General features: G+C 46.8%; 1 protein-coding gene across 3 annotated transcripts in view; it reads left to right on the plus strand.

Annotated features, from left to right (window-relative positions):
- dchs1.L (dachsous cadherin-related 1 L homeolog) overlaps positions 1-9,433 on the plus strand; it is a 41,552-nt gene extending 32,119 nt beyond the window's left edge. For all 3 annotated transcript variants that reach the window (XM_041582886.1, XM_041582887.1, XM_041582888.1), the window contains 7 exons: positions 345-458; positions 1,016-1,227; positions 1,363-1,517; positions 1,753-1,883; positions 2,018-2,304; positions 4,121-4,262; positions 4,403-9,433. In XM_041582886.1, coding sequence (XP_041438820.1) covers positions 345-458; positions 1,016-1,227; positions 1,363-1,517; positions 1,753-1,883; positions 2,018-2,304; positions 4,121-4,262; positions 4,403-7,014 — 3,653 coding nt within the window. In that variant the 3' untranslated portion in view covers positions 7,015-9,433. The remainder of the gene's footprint in view (positions 1-344; positions 459-1,015; positions 1,228-1,362; positions 1,518-1,752; positions 1,884-2,017; positions 2,305-4,120; positions 4,263-4,402) is intronic.
- Positions 9,434-16,266: the final 6,833 nt, after the last annotated feature.

A 16,266-nucleotide genomic window follows, 5' to 3' on the forward strand; every position in this document is an offset into this window, starting at 1 on the left:
ACATTATTAGTGACCCCTTTCCTCCAGCTCTACCTACATTGATCTTCAAATTCCTCACTCATCCTGTCCCTGGGCCTGGATCTCTCTGCCAGGTCTCCCCTCCATCCACCTGAAGTTTGTCACTCCTAAACCTCTACCGCTCTATCAAACTCAACTCTCCCTAATGTCACCTGCCTCTCTTCCAAACACAAGCTCTATCCACCTACAGTTTAACAGTATCAAGACTCTCAACCTTAATGTCCCAATGACCCCAACTCTATTGACCTGGCAGGTCTCCATGTGCCCTCATCCCATCGAGGTGTCTCTACCTTCCTACCAGTCTCACCTCACATTTTCCATAACAGGATCGGTGGTTGGGACTATGACGGCCGCACACACTGGTGGATCCACTGGGAGAATCTCCTACAGCTTCCTTAGCGGGAACGAGAATGGGGTGTTCCGTATCCACGCAACTACAGGTACCTGGAATATTATAACCCTTCATATAACCCTTTCCTGTCCAGAGCACATCACCCTTACTCCACTACTCCCTGATTCATGAACCCCCAATGAATTACGCCAGTGCACCCTCAGAAGTTCTCCAAAGCTCCACACTTGCATTCACTAGGAGATCCCTCCATACTTCAGTACTCAGTATTTCACCAACTGGCCCATACCATGCAAGTGCCACATTCCCATAGTTTTATTGGTTTGGGCAGACTGACAGCACAATTAGAACTGCAGGAAGTAGTAGAGCCATGTCCTTGTCACTTCTTTATCTGCCTTGTGCCATTTTCCAAATTGTCTGGTCATCATTTAAGGTGGCCATACACGGGCAGATAAAGCTGCTGATATCAGTCATTTAGACCAATTTGACAGCTTATCTGCCCGTGTATGGGGGCTTCCGACGGGTCTTCCCGATCTCCAAGGGGTTGGAGAGAAACATGTTACTCGTGAGCAACTGGTTGGGGATCACTGACCTGGATGAATGGGAACCTTCACGCACAAAGTTCATGTCTGACGTCTCCCCCTGCAGGACAAGTGACAGTAGTGCAGGCAGCCATGTTGGACTATGAGCAGAACCCCCGCCATAAGCTGGTTGTACAGGCCGAGACCCAGCAGCACTTCAGCTTTGCCTCCCTGACTGTCAGCCTGTTGGACCTGAATGACAATGCCCCCCGCTTCCAGCTGCCACACTACACGGCCTACATCCAAGAGGCACAGGCCGACGGGAGTCACATCATACAGGTAAGTGCCCCAAGCTGTAGGACTGGGGTGAATATGTTGTGGAACAGGTGTAACATGTGCCCCCCCTGCAAATTTTTTTGGGGCCCCCTCTGACCCTACACCCCTGAAAGTTCTTTTCTGCTTTTTATCCACCAGGTTTTGGCAGAAGATCCAGACCAAGGACTGAATGGTCAGGTGTTGTACTCTTTGGACCAATCACAAGCAATGGGAGATCTGTTCCGCATAGACTCCCAGACAGGCGCCATCACCACTGCCGCCATCTTGGACCGTGAGATTTGGGCCCAGGCTCGGTAAATGAAACATTTAACATTGATTTATTTAAGGTTTTGGGGTTCCACAGTGTATCCATATCCCATATGTCATGAGTGGTAACCAGTGGTGTTAGAGTGTGAGTGTTAGTGTGTGTCGATGTGCGTCTTTTGTTGTTATCAGGGAGGCGTCAGTGACACACACTATGGGTGGGATGTTGATATCGATCCCTGTATCATGTGACTCTTCTCTGCTCACTGATTGGCTCTTCCTCAGCTTGGTTGTCATAGCAACAGACCGTGGCTCCCCCCCTCTCAGCAGTTCCGCCAGTCTGACGGTGTTGGTGATGGATGTCAATGATAATAGCCCCACCATCCCTGTCCAGTTGCAACTCAGTGTCCCTGAAGGTAAGTGTCCCTGGAAGAAAATGGCTCCTCAGCCTGTAGGGTGGGGGTTCAGTAATCAGTCAGGATTCACAGGGAGGAGGGGCCTATAGTGTTAGAGTATAGTAACCAATGGGATGTCTGTTTTCTTCCTGCAGATGCTGTGATTGGCTCAGAGATTCTGCAGGTGACAGGCAATGATGTGGATTCAGGCCCCACCCTGTCTTACACATTGTTAGTGGATGGGGCAATGGAGGGGACATTTACAATCTTACGATATGGGGGTCAGATCTGGTTATCCCGACAGTTGGACTATGAGGATCGGAAATCCTACACCCTGACGGTACAAACGTCCGATGGCAAACACATGACTCACACTGACCTCACACTCACACTGGAGGATGTCAATGACAACTCACCTGAGTTCAGCAAGAGCCTCTACCAGGTAAGTCTCCATATTCACTGGTCTGTGTCGGGGGTGTCATGAAACCTTACATGTGGGGTGCGGTGCCCCCGAGCATGAGACAGGTCTATGGCATATAATAGGCAACGGCACAACCAGAGCTTATCAGCGCACAATCCCTTCATTCAGCAGCAAAGTCAATTTAGGGTAATTTGTGGCCCAGTCTCACCTCAGGTCCCATCGGTCACTCCCAGCAGTCACTCCCAGCATCCAAAAGAGGGGGAGCTGCTGCTTATCCCACTTTGTTGTGCAGCCACCAGCCCCTCAGTGCAGGAAGTCTCCCTGAAACCACACCCACTTTCTCCTAAATTTTCTTGGCCAACTCCTTTCTGCCCATGGGACCTCTCATCCCGCCCATCATTCCCCCCCCCCAGCTGTTTGGCCTTACTCTCCCCCATCCTCCCTCTTCTCTAGCCCCCTTTCCCTTCTCTCCTTCTGTCTCTCATCCCCTCTCCTTTCCTTTTCTCCCCAACTGTTTGGCCTTACTCTCCCCTATCCTCCCTCTTCTCTCCCCTACTATATTTCTCCTCTCCCCCATCTCTACTCCCTAACCCCTTTTCCCTTCTCTCCTTCTGTCTCTCATCCCCTCACCTTATTTTTCCACCCCAACTATTTGGCCTTACTCTCCCCCATCCTCCCTCTTCTCTCCCCTTCTATATTTCTCCTCTTCCCCATTTGTCTCTCTACTCCCTAACCCCTTTTCCCTTCTCTCCTTCTGTCTCTCATCCCCTCTCCTTTCCTTTTCTCCCCAACTGTTTGGCCTTACTCTCCCCTATCCTCCCTCTTCTCTCCCCTTCTATATTTCTCCTCTCCCCCATTTGTCTCTCTACTCCCTAACCCCCTTTCCCTTCTCTCCTTCTGTCTCTCATCCCCTCTCCTTTTCTATTCTCCCCAACTGTTTGGCCTTAATCTCCCCCATCCTCCCTCTTCTCTCCCCTTCCATATTTCTCCTCTCCCCCATTTGTCTATCTACTCCCAAACCCCCTTTCCCTTCTCTCCTTCTGTCTCTCATCCCCTCTCCTTTCCTTTTCTCCCCAACTGTTTGGCCTTACTCTCCCTCATCCTCCCTCTTCTCTCCCCTTCTATATTTCTCCTCTCCCAATTTGTCTCTCTACTCCCTAACCCCCTTTCCCTTCTCTCCTTCTGTCTCTCATCCCCTCTCCTTTCCTTTTCTCCCCCAACTGTTTGGCCTTACTCTCCCCCATCCTCCCTCTTCTCTCCCCTTCTATATTTCTCCTCTCCCCCATTTGTCTCTCTACTCCCTAACCCATTTTCCCTTCTCTCCTTCTGTCTCTCACCCCCTCTCCCCTTTCCTTTTCTCCCCCAACTGTTTGGCCGTACTCTCCCCCCCATCCTCGCTCTTCTCTCCCCTTCTATATTTCTCCTCTCCCCCATTTGTCTCTCTACTCCCTAACCCCCTTTCCCTTCTCTCCTTCTGTCTCTCATCCCCTCTCCTTTCCTTTTCTCCCCCAACTGTTTGGCCTTACTCTCCCCCATCCTCCCTCTTCTCTCCCCTTCTATATTTCTCCTCTCCCCCATTTGTCTCTCTACTCCCTAACCCCCTTTCCCTTCTCTCCTTCTGTCTCTCATCCCCTCACCTTATTTTTCCACCCCATCTATTTGGCCTTACTCTCCCCCATCCTCCCTATCAGTTTGTATTCTTCATGCCACCCAGTCCCATAGAAGGCTAAACCTGCACCACTAGTAACAGTCTGATCTTATGTCTATTGGTTTCATCTTGGAATCAAGTCTCACCAAGTGTTTAGCACCACCAATGAGTTTGGATTTACTTCTGCAGGTCTCCATCTTGGAACACACTGGTGCTGGAACGTCACTTTTTACAATTACAGCTACTGATGAGGATTCTGGGGACAATGGAAGAGTCAGCTACAGAATTTTGTCTCCTGTGGGTGGAGCCTTCCACATTCACCCTGACAATGGTAAGAGGCGAAATATGTCACTTTCTAACATTCCTTTGCACCCATTCCATGTGCCTTTGCACCCAGTGGCCTTTTGTTGGATTTCTATCTAATGCCCCAGTTTGAATATGTGCCTTTAACACAGTTCTCTATCTCTACAGGGACCATATTCACTAACAAGTTGGTGGAGCTGGATCCACAATCACCATTGGTGGATATTTTGATAGAGGCCCGTGACCATGGCTTCCCAAGCCTCGCCTCCCTCACTACTGTGCAGTTTCTCATTGTGGATGCCAATGACCATGCCCCTACATTCTCCCAATTCCAGTACAGTGCATCTGTGCCCGAGGATCTCCCACTTGGTAGCACTGTCCTTATCTTGGAAGTGACCGATGAAGACTTCACTCAAGAGAACTCTGGCCTTGATTATACTATTCTTAGTGGAAACACAGGTAATGCCTTTCAGGTTCAGAGTGGAATGCGATTCTGGAATGGACGCTTTCAGCAGATTGCCTCTATTATTGTAACAGACTCTTTGGACTTTGAGGCCATTTCCTTTTACAACCTGACACTTGGAGCCTCAGACAGAGGTGTTCCTCAGAGGAGTCACTCTGTGCCTGTGTTGATCACTGTTCTTGATGTAAATGATAATCCTCCAGTTTTTCCTCATCCTCTGTATAGTGTCCTCCTAAGTGAGGAGGCTCCTGTAGGTTCTGAGGTGCTACGAGTGCTGGCCCAGGACTCTGACTCTGGTAACAATGGTATGGTTCACTACAGTATCACTTCTGGAGATGAGAATCGACTCTTTCAGATAAACGAGGCAACAGGAGCCATACGACTGGCTCGCCATCTGGACAGGGAGAGGCAGGCCCTACATGCACTTGTGGTTTTGGCTCTTGATGGTCAGGGGGGTCAAGCTAACTTTGCCCTTGTCCCAGTTACTATTGAAGTGCGAGACATAAATGACAACAAGCCTTACTTCCCAGTGCAAATTCTGACCACCAGCATCCGGGAGAACCAACCAGCCAATACTCCTCTCACTAAAATTCATGCTATTGACTTGGACACTGGGGTGTATGGGCAGCTCTTCTACACAATGCTGGATTTGGCAGTGGCGGGGTCAGGGATGCTCACAGGGAAAGATATGTTCATTGTAAACAGAACATCAGGAGAGCTAAGGTCCAAACAAAGTTTTGATTATGAGCGCACAAAAGTTTTCAACATGGTAGTAAAAGCTGTGGATGCTGGTAATTTCTCTGCCACGGTTACTGTTCAGGTTCTTGTGACTGGTGAAGATGAATATAACCCAGTATTCATTTCCCCATTCTTTAATTTTGAAGTTCCTGAGGGATCTGTTAAAGGAGAGAGCATTGGCCATGTGCAAGCTACGGATGAGGATGAAGGGGCTGATGGAGTAGTTCTTTACTCTTTCTCTAAGACATCCCCATACTTTGGAATTAATGAGACCACAGGCCACATTTATTTGAAGACGGATAGTCAGAGGCACCGCTCTGGACGTTCCAAACGAGAAACAAGGGAAATGACCCTGGAAGTTCATGCTCATAGTCCACTCCCTTCTTCACGCGTGGCCACTGCTCAAGTAACAGTGGACGTTACACACACATCCTTTGGTCTAGCACCTGACCTGAATTTACTTCTTGTAGTGTCTGTGGCTTCATCCTTGGCAGTGGTGGTAGTTCTAGCTGTAGTTGCCATTGTTCTGGTGATTTGCCGATCTCGGGGCATCAATAAGAAACAGCAGCAGGAGGAGGATGATGCTCAGTTGGACACTTTGCAGAGAAGCACCTTGCAGAGGATGGGTCATGACAAGTCAGCGTTGTCCAGTGGGGATCGAATCTACCATCAGGCCCTCCCTGGTTACACCCTGGATTCATCAGTAGGAAATGCCTCTTACACTAGGGGTGGGTCACTGGATCCCTCACACTCCAGTGGTCGTGGGTCTGCAGAAGCAGCTGAAGATGATGAAATTCGGATGATCAACGAGTACCCAAGGGTTGCTAGCATAACTTCCTCAATGCAGGAACATATCTCAGCACGTGGTCCTGACTCTGGTATCCAGCAGGATGCAGATCAGCTGTCTGAGATCTCCTGTGATCCTTCCATGGACACTGAGCAGTGGTTTAAAAGCAAGAAGGGGTCCAGTCAGTCACAGCTCTATAGGGATGATGGAGGTGGGGGCGGAGCATTTGTGGGTATGGGTTGTGGACTTAACATGTCCCATCTCAAGGACTACTCTTTCCCTGAAGATGGCAAGCCCTCTGTGGAGGGCTCACTGACTGCTATTGTGGCCAGTGATGAAGAATTACGTGGCAGCTATAACTGGGATTATCTCCTAAACTGGTGTCCTCAATTCCAACCATTGGCCAGTGTGTTCATGGAGATTGCCCGACTCAAGGATGAGTCAGCATTACGAAGACCGTTCCAACTCAAACCCAAATCTGTCCCTCAACCCCGCATTGACCCACCTCCTCTTATAACTTCTGTGGCTCACCCAGGCGCCAAGACGGTTCCTCCCAAGCCAGCTGTAGTCCGAGCATTTCCAAACTTTTCATCTTTGCGCCGCTCCCCTATCATTAATGAAGCATCACTCACTTCTTCTGCCATACCCCCCAGCTTTTCTCCATCACTCTCCCCACTTGCAGCACGTTCTCCTGTTGTATCCCCCTTTGGCATCTCCCAAGGACCCACAGCATCTATTCTTAGCACGGAACACAACCTTGACCCAGTAGGGGATTCAGAGCTACAAATATAATTGCTCTCAATTTAAGAGAAGAAGATGAGGATTAAACATCTCCAAGGATGTCAGGATGAGTGAATTATATCACTTGTGTCCACAGACTGACATTTTAACCATCAGTCTCTTTGCCAAATACAGACATTTAATGAAAGGGAATGGATCATGCCCCATTTACCCGAAGTCAAGACTGATTACAGTGGGCTCCTCGTATCATAGAGTTTGAAAGGAGTCAATCATTTTGTTCCAACGTCCCCTCTGTTGACCAGGGGCAGGAAGCTGAGACCCGAGTTTCTGTGGTGCATGAAAGTAGCTGCTGATTTCTCCTCATTTGAGCAGTGCTACTACCCTGAAATAAATGACTGACCATAACCCCTGACCCTGCTTGGCAGCTGGAGACACAAGCCCATCATTCAACTGCTTACAACCTTATTTTTAACACTTTAGGCAGGATCTAGTCTCAGTACACGTCCAGGGAAGCAGACTACCGACCCTCATGTGGAATTTGAATGTATTCACAACTCTTATTGAGGCATGCAGAGGTGACCCAAAGTAGTCAAGGTGTAATTTTATAAAAGACAATATGCGACTTGAGCAGAAGATATATCAAAGAGAATGTGAGTAGTACATGGGAACCCAGAATGTTTTTAGCGAGATAGCACTTAAATAGGATGGAAGTGGAACATGTGGTAGGCTAATGATTATGCATGAGAATATGGAATGATGTGAGATACAGAAGGAGCAGATCATAGTGATATAGTGTTGGGGAGCAGAGGCTTTCTCCTGCCTTCCTCTAGGGTTACTAACTATAAATGGAAAATAAATGGCAGCAGAAGATATTGCACACCAGCATTACCAGGAGTAGTAAGCAATAAAATCCAATGCACTTGGGCAAGAGCTTGTGTATATTTGTGTCTGATGTCCATACATATGTGTCTAGTCTCTGTAACATAATGCCACTGAGAGCCAAGCTCTCTCTTTCGGAGGAGGTTCAATAGGGTTGACCACCCAGGGCCTTGGGCATACTGGGTCCCTTCAGAACAGCAGTTGTAGGAAGGAAGAATCCAGGAGGTCCTAAAGAAATAGTGAGATGGAAGGGCTGGAATGGTCTCTTGTGACAGTAACATATTGACCAACCTGTTTTCTGTCAGACAGTTGAAGGCCCTAATTCTTAATAAAAAGACCTGTCAGACCTGACATCTCATTCAGCCTTTCTTCATGTAATCGTTGTGTCTCCAACTGTCCAGTATGTTCTTTCTGCCCCGTTCCCCAGTTACGTTGCTTTATTTATTGACTGGCACCTTCTATGCAGAAAGATGTCTGTGTTATTTGGCACAAAAAGAGCCAACCCTCATGTCTGTGCCCATGTGTGTGCCCTTTAATGACCTACAGGAATAAGATTTACCCGCGGTTATCCTCTATTTATCTGTATATGGGACAACATAGGGCATCAACATGGCACATTAGAAGGCATCACCCGACTGTGCAACAAGCTGCAAACGATCACTAATTAGTCTTCTGGAATGTTTGTAGGGGCCATAACGAGCACCTCATTATGAATATGTTACCCATAAATAAAACTTGATTTCTGGGGTATAAATTGCCCTTTGTTCCACCATAGGACATTCTATTCTATTGTGTATTACACAATGTCTGTAGGGCCTTTATAGCCTATTCCCTTAGTTTCAATGTTACCAAGCAGTATTACAAGGAGGCTTTGTAGTCCCCAAAGTATCTTGTTCTTTGAGTGACTGTTCCCAATATCATACCCCTTGTGTATAAGTTACCTTGCAGTATTACCAGAAGGCAGTATAATCCCTGTAGCATCCCCCCACCTTGTGTAAATGTTGCCCAGCAATAGTTCATGAAGGCTGTGTGGTCACTGTAGTATCCCCCCTTATGTACCTGTTACCCAGCAGTATTACACCTGTACTGCCCCGTTGCCTAGCAACTGCCTCCTATTGTGTAGCTCTTGCCCCAACATATTACAGGATGTCTGTATGGGCCCCATATCACACACCCCTTATAGAAATCTTATCCCGCAGCATTACAGCAAGGCTGTTTGATCCCTCTAGTAACCCCCAGTATTTACCTGTACCCTGAGTACTACACAGTTATTTGATGGTCCCCCTAGAACCCTCCTATGTGTAAATGTTCCCCGTCAGTATTACACATTCCGTGAACTCCACAACCTTATTTATTGTATTCCACCAGAAGCAGCGGCTTTGTTTCATTTCTTTCTGTATTTTACAAGTATCTATGTTTGGGGGTGGGGGGGGTGAGGTTTATATCACAGGGTGAATATTAGGCACGGGGGCGGCACCGGAATTTAGGCCCCGCCTCTCGTGCCGTCATTTCACAAGTGCCAAGTTTTATACAGAATTGATTTTAATAAGTTTCAATTTGTTTGTACAAAAAATAAACGAAATAAGAAACATTTCTTTGTAGAAGGTGTCAATTATTTTGTCCCCCCATTTAGTTCATGTCAGTTACTCAGAGACCTGGGATTTATAATGGGGAACAGTCACTCTTTCCACCCCCCCCCAAATCACCCACATTCTACGTAACGTTTTGCACCCCCAGTGGTGATTCCAACATTCACACACATACCACTGGGGGGGGGGAATAGGGTTACTGTATAGGATGGGGGGCAGGGGGAGTTCATGTTGGGTTACTGTATAGGATGGGGGGCAGGGGGAGATCATGTTGGGTTACTGTATAGGATGGGGGGCAGGGGGAGTTCATGTTGGGTTACTGTATAGGATGGGGGGCAGGGGGAGTTCATGTTGGGTTACTGTATAGGATGGGGGCCAGGGGGAGATCATGTTGGGTTACTGTATAGGATGGGGGGCAGGGGGAGATCATGTTGGGTTACTGTATAGGATGGGGGCCAGGGGGAGATCATGTTGGGTTACTGTATAGGATGGGGGGCAGGGGGAGTTCATGTTGGGTTACTGTATAGGATGGGGGCCAGGGGGAGATCATGTTGGGTTACTGTATAGGATGGGGGGCAGGGGGAGTTCATGTTGGGTTACTGTATAGGATGGGGGGCAGGGGGAGTTCATGTTGGGTTACTGTATAGGATGGGGGGCAGGGGGAGATCATGTTGGGTTACTGTATAGGATGGGGGTCTGTGGAGGCTAATGAGGGAGGAAGGTTTGTGACAGTCAGAGGGGAAGTAGGGGACAGAAGAGTAGGGGGGCTGGTCCACAGTTTGTCCAAAACAGCAAATTCACCGTTTTGGCTGAAGATACTGGGGAGGAAAACTCTGAACTGGCGTGTATGGAGCAGGCTGACTCTCGGAGCACCCCGGGGGCAGTGTCTCTAATACGGGTGGTGGGGGGAGTGCAAGGAAGGAAAGGCAGGTTCTAGTTATAGGGGATTCAATTATTAGAAAGGTAGATAGGGTAATGTGCCGTAAGGCCCCTACATGCCCAACAGTCTGCTGCTTGCCTGGTGCTAGGGTTCTGCATGTGGTGGAACGAGTGGACAGATTATTGGGGGGCTGGGGAAGACCTGGGAGTTGGGGTACACATAGGTACCAGTGACAAAGTTAGAGGAGGTGGTGAAGTCCTCAAGAATGATTTAAAAAAAAACTAGGTGTAAAGTTGAGGGGAGGAATCCCAAAGTAATTTTCTCCGAGATATTACCTGAGCCAGGAGCAACACTAAGGAGACAGCGGGAGCGTAGGGAGATTAATGTGGGGCTGAGAGATTGGTGTAGGGAGGAGGGTTTTGGGTTTTTGGAGAACTGGGCTGATTTCTCAGTCGGCTACAGGCTCTTTGCTAGAGATGGGGCACCTCAATGATGATGGGGCAGCTGTTTTGGGAGAGAAGATGGCTAGAGGGTTGGAGGAGATTATAAACTAGGTGTGGGGGGGGGTTCAGTAAAAGATTCAGTGGAAGTCAGGTTAGATGAGATAGTGGGCAAAGAAAGGGAAAATGGGGGAGGAGATTTGGCTGGGGGTTAAGGATAGGGAGGAGCACATGTCATATGTTCAATATGGTACCAGTATTAAATGTATGTTTGTAAATGCAACGAGTCTGACTGGTAAAATGGGAGAACTGGAGTTGCTGGTGCTGGAGGGAAAATATGATGTGATTGGCTGAAACATGGCTGAATGAGTCACATGACTGGGCAGTAAATATCAGTGGCTATACTTTGTTTCCCAGGGACAGAGGCAATAGAAAAGGAGGAGGGGTATGTCTGTATGTTAGGCAGGATTTAAATCTAATATAAAGGAGGAGGTTATGTTAGAAAATGAGGGGGCAGAAGTCTTATGGGTGGAGTTCTTCACCAATTGTAATGAGTCCAGCAAATTAATTGTAGGAGTCGCTATAGACCCCCTAATGTAAGTGACGAGGATAAGCTCCTGATACAAATAGAAAAGGCTGCTAGTTTAGGTAAAGTAATGATAATGGGGGATTTTAATTAGCCAGATATTGACTGGAGCAACAGTACTGCCAGATCAGTTAATGGGAACAAGTTTATAAACTGTTACATGACAATTTTATGGCACAGGTTGTTGAGGAGCCAACCAGAAAAAATGTTATTCTGGATCTAGTGATCTCTAATGAGCCAGAACTTATAGCAAATGTGCAAGTTATTGAACCCCTGGGTAATAGTGACCATAATGTTATATCATTTAATGTCTGGTGCAAAAAACTAATATACACTGGGGCAACAAAAACCAGGAATTATGGAAAAGCTAATTTTAGTGCCTTGAGGGCTGCCCTACAGAGTATTGATTGGGGCATTAGGTTTTCAGCTAAAAACACAGAACAGAAATGGTTGTCCTTTAAAATGATATTAAATCATTACTGTTCTCAATTTATTCCCTTAAGGACTAAACGTAGAAGCTCTAAGAATCATCCTGTGTGGCTTAATACAGAAGTAAAGAAGTTAATGGGAAAGAAGAGAAAGGCATTTAATAACTACAAGTCTGTAGGGACAGAAGCTGCATTTAATGAATATAAACACTAATAAATGTTGTAAATCAGCAATCCGGAAGGCTAAGAAAGTGTCACGGTTGGCACCCAATACCAGAACAAGTGCCAAGCACCCTGGTCTCGGCTTCACCAGTAGTGTGACCACCGTTGGGCTTCGGGAGGAGCCCTCAGCTTACTTGGGTGCCACCTGGACTTAACGAGGGGAACAAGGCGAGATGTTCTGGCTGGCGAAGGGGCACGGCTGTTAGCAAAGTCTTTTGGGCCGAAGGTCACGGAACAGAGGATTAGGCAGAAGGATGGTCAGACAGACAGGGTCGAGGCAGGCGCATATCAGAATCGTCAAACAGGCAAAGGTCAAAACCAGGTAGTCAATCAATGGGTTAAGCAGGAGAGTTGTCGTAGGCAGGCGAGGGTGAGGATACAGAATGCAGAGTAGTCAGGAACAGGCAGGAGTCAAACACGGATAATCAGATCAGAATTTCAAAGACAGACACACAAGGCTCAGGAAAACCACTAGAACAAGTTCTATCACGGGCACTGGCTGGGGGTCAGAATGGACCTTAAATACAGTCAGATTTCACACCAAAACGTGCGTCAATGCGCTTGCGTGATTACCTGTACCTTTAAGTGGCACTTAGGCGCAACGCGCGCGCACTAGGAAACAAGATGGCGCCTAAGAATCACGTGGTGGGCGTCCCCACCGATGGCGTGGTGGGCAACCCCGGTCTCACAGGTAACTTCATTACAGAAAGGAAATGAAGAGTTAATTGCGGTGGAGGTGAAAACTAACCCTAAAAAGTTTTTTAAATATATTGACAGTAAAAAGATGCAGGTTGAGAGTGTTGCTCCATTAAATAATGGTACCACTATGGTTGTAACAGATACAGAAAAGGCAAATGTGTTAAATCAGTTCTTTTCTTCAGTGTATACAATAGAGGAGTGTGAGTTCCCAGGCTCACTTTATAGCTGCACTAATGGCTCAGCTCAATCTAGTCAGTGGCTGACTCAGGATATGATTCATAAAGCTTTAATACAAATGAATGTAAACAAGGCTCCAGGGCCTGATGGCATACACCCCCGGGTTCTAAGAGAGCTTAGTTCAGTTTTAGACCAGCCCTTATTTCTGATTTTCTCAGATTCACTTTCATCTGGTATGGTGCCTATGGATTGGAGAAAAGCTGATGTTATTCCAATATTTAAAAAGGGATTACGATCTCAGCCTGGCAATTATAGGCCAGTAAGTCTGACATCTGTGGTGGGCAAATTATTTGAAGGCTTGTTAAGGGATCACATTCAGAATGTTGTCCTAGTGAATGTCATTATGAGCAACAATCAGCATGGCTTTATGAAGGATAGGTCATGTCAGACTAATTTGATTGCTTTTTATGATGAGGTAAGTAAGATTCTGGATAGTGGGGGGGCAGTAGATCTATTTGGATTTTGCCAAAGCGTTTGATACTGTGCCCCACAAACGACTGCTTTCTAAACTAAGGTCTGTTGGGCTTAATGAAGTCGTTTGCACATGGATAGGAAACTGGCTACAGGATCGGGTACAGAGGGTGGTTGTTAATGGGACATTCTCTACTTGGAGTAAGGTTCTTAGTGGGGTCCCTCAGGGCTCAGTATTGGGGCCACTTTTATTTAACTTGTTCATTAATGACTTAGGGGAGGGGATTGTAAGTAAACTATCAGCCCAATTAATTCCATCCAGGATGTGGCACTTGCAACAGGATCTTGACTAACTGGCAATCTGGGCAGCTAAGTGGCAAATGAGATTCAATGTTGATAAATGTAAAGTCCTGCACCTGGGATGTAACAATATCCACTTATACCCTTAATGGGACTGCACTAGGCAAATCCATAATGGAGACGGAGCTTGGAGTCCTTGTAGATAATAAACTTGTCTGTAGCAAGTAATGCCAGTCAGCAGCATCAAGGGCAAATAAGCTCTTGACTTGTATTAAATGGGGCAGAGAGTCACGGGAGGAGGGGGTCCCACTGTATAGAGCACTGGTAAGGCCCCATCTAGAATATGCCCTACAGTTTTGTCTCCATCACTCAAACAGGACATTATTGTATTAGAGAGGGGACAGAGAAGGGCAACTAAGCTGGTAAAGGGAAAATCTTAGCTATGAGGAAAGACTGGCCAAATTGGGGATGTTCACTCTGGAGAAGAGGCGCTTAAGGGGAGATATGATAACTATGTATAAATATATAAGGGGATCATATAATAATCTCTCTAATGATTTATTCACCAGTAGCTCCTCCCAGCAGACAGGAGGGAGCCAATGAGATTAGAGGAGGGAAAGGGGTGTTACAGGGAGAGCTGGGAAGTGAATCAGGGGTACAGGCTGATACATTAGATAGGTACAAGGAAGGGTCGGATGCTTTATTCACCAGTAGCTCCTCCCAGCAGACAGGAGGGAGCCAATGAGATTAAAGGAGGGAAAGGGGTGTTACAGGGAGAGCTGGGAACTGAATCAGGGGTACAGGCTGATACATTAGATAGGTACAAGGAAGGGTCGGATGCTTTATTCACCAGTAGCTCCTCCCAGCAGACAGGAGGGAGCCAATGAGATTAGAGGAGGGAAAGGGGTGTTACAGGGAGAGCTGGGAAGTGAATCAGGGGTACAGGCTGATACATTAGATAGGTACAAGGAAGGGTCGGATGCTTTATTCACCAGTAACTCCTCCCAGCAGACAGGAGGGAGCCAATGAGATTAGAGGAGGGAAAGGGGTGTTACAAGGAGAGCTGGGAAGTGAATCAGGGGTACAGGCTGATACATTAGATAGGTACAAGGAAGGGTCGGATGCTTTATTCACCAGTAGCTCCTCCCAGCAGACAGGAGGGAGCCAATGAGATTAGAGGAGGGAAAGGGGTGTTACAGGGAGAGCTGGGAAGTGAATCAGGGGTACAGGCTGATACATTAGATAGGTATAAGAAGGGGTTGGATGGTGTTTAGCAAGTGAGGGAATACAGGGATATGGGAGAGAGCTCATAGTACAAGTTGATCCAGGGACTGGTCCTATTGCCATTTTGAAGTCAGGAAGGAATTGAGGCAAATTGGAGAGACTTCAGATGGGTTTTCACCTTCCTCTGGATCAACTGACAGTTAGACAGGTTATATATAGACTTAAGGTTGGACTTGATGGACGTGTGTCTTTTTTCAACCTCACTTACTATGTTACTATGTTAATATGTATAGGATGGGGGGCAGGGAGAGTTCATGTTGGTTTCTGTACCCACAATGCCTTGCAGGCTTCTTCTTGAATCTGTTCATGACAGACCAAATATTCCCTCCAATCCAGACTCAGAGAATTTAGTGGCTCTTTAGCCCCGCCCATTTCTCAGGCACATGTTTTGTACAAGGCCAAGTAAAAGTTGGCGATATTGTTGCATGCTACACCTTGTGGGGACTGAGTATCAACTTTCTTATCCTTGTATTTCACAATATGATAATGGATCATGTGACAACCCAAACCACATAGAGATGTCCAGTAACAAACTGGTACCTGATGGTGCAGTGGGAATGTGGGAGGGAGTAGCGACCCCGGTGGTAGGGCTGCCAAGCACTGTATTAACTACTTTATCTGTACAAGTTACAGTAAGTGCCCATTACACTCACTATATAGAGAGAGGCAGCACTTTTATACCGTTATTATCCACTGACAGACAGGAGGAGTATTTCAGACTGACGGACATACGGAGACTTGTGAGTTTGGACTTGGCCAGTGTTGTATTTACAGCAGATTTTATTCACATACAAAGTAACTAATGTAACAAACAAATTCAAGTTCAATATTCAAAGATGTCGGACTGCAGAAAGGTCCAGACTTCAATTATAACATCCAGAACTACAGTTCCCTGTATAACTTCTAATATCCTTATCATTTACAGTAGGGGGTACATTATCCCTTATAATACATGAGTGATACTCAGAGTTCCCTGTATAACTCAGCCTGCAGCCTTGTGTCTTTATATGGTCACTGAACAACCCCTCAGTGACTTCTAATATCCTTATCATTTACAGTAGGGGGTACATTATCCCTTATAATACATGAGTGATACTCAGAGTTCCCTGTATAACTCAGCCTGCAGCCTTGTGCCTTTATATGGTCACAGAACAACCCCTCAGTGACTTCTAATATCCTTATCATTTACAGTAGGGGGTACATTATCCCTTATAATACATGAGTGATACTCAGAGTTCCCTGTATAACTCAGCCTGCAGCCTTGTGCCTTTATATGGTCACAGAACAACCCCTCAGTGACTTCTAATATCCTTATCATTTACAGTAGGGGGTACATTATCCCTTATAA

This window comes from Xenopus laevis, chromosome 2L (assembly GCF_017654675.1).
Source record: "Xenopus laevis strain J_2021 chromosome 2L, Xenopus_laevis_v10.1, whole genome shotgun sequence".
NCBI lineage: Eukaryota > Metazoa > Chordata > Amphibia > Anura > Pipidae > Xenopus > Xenopus laevis.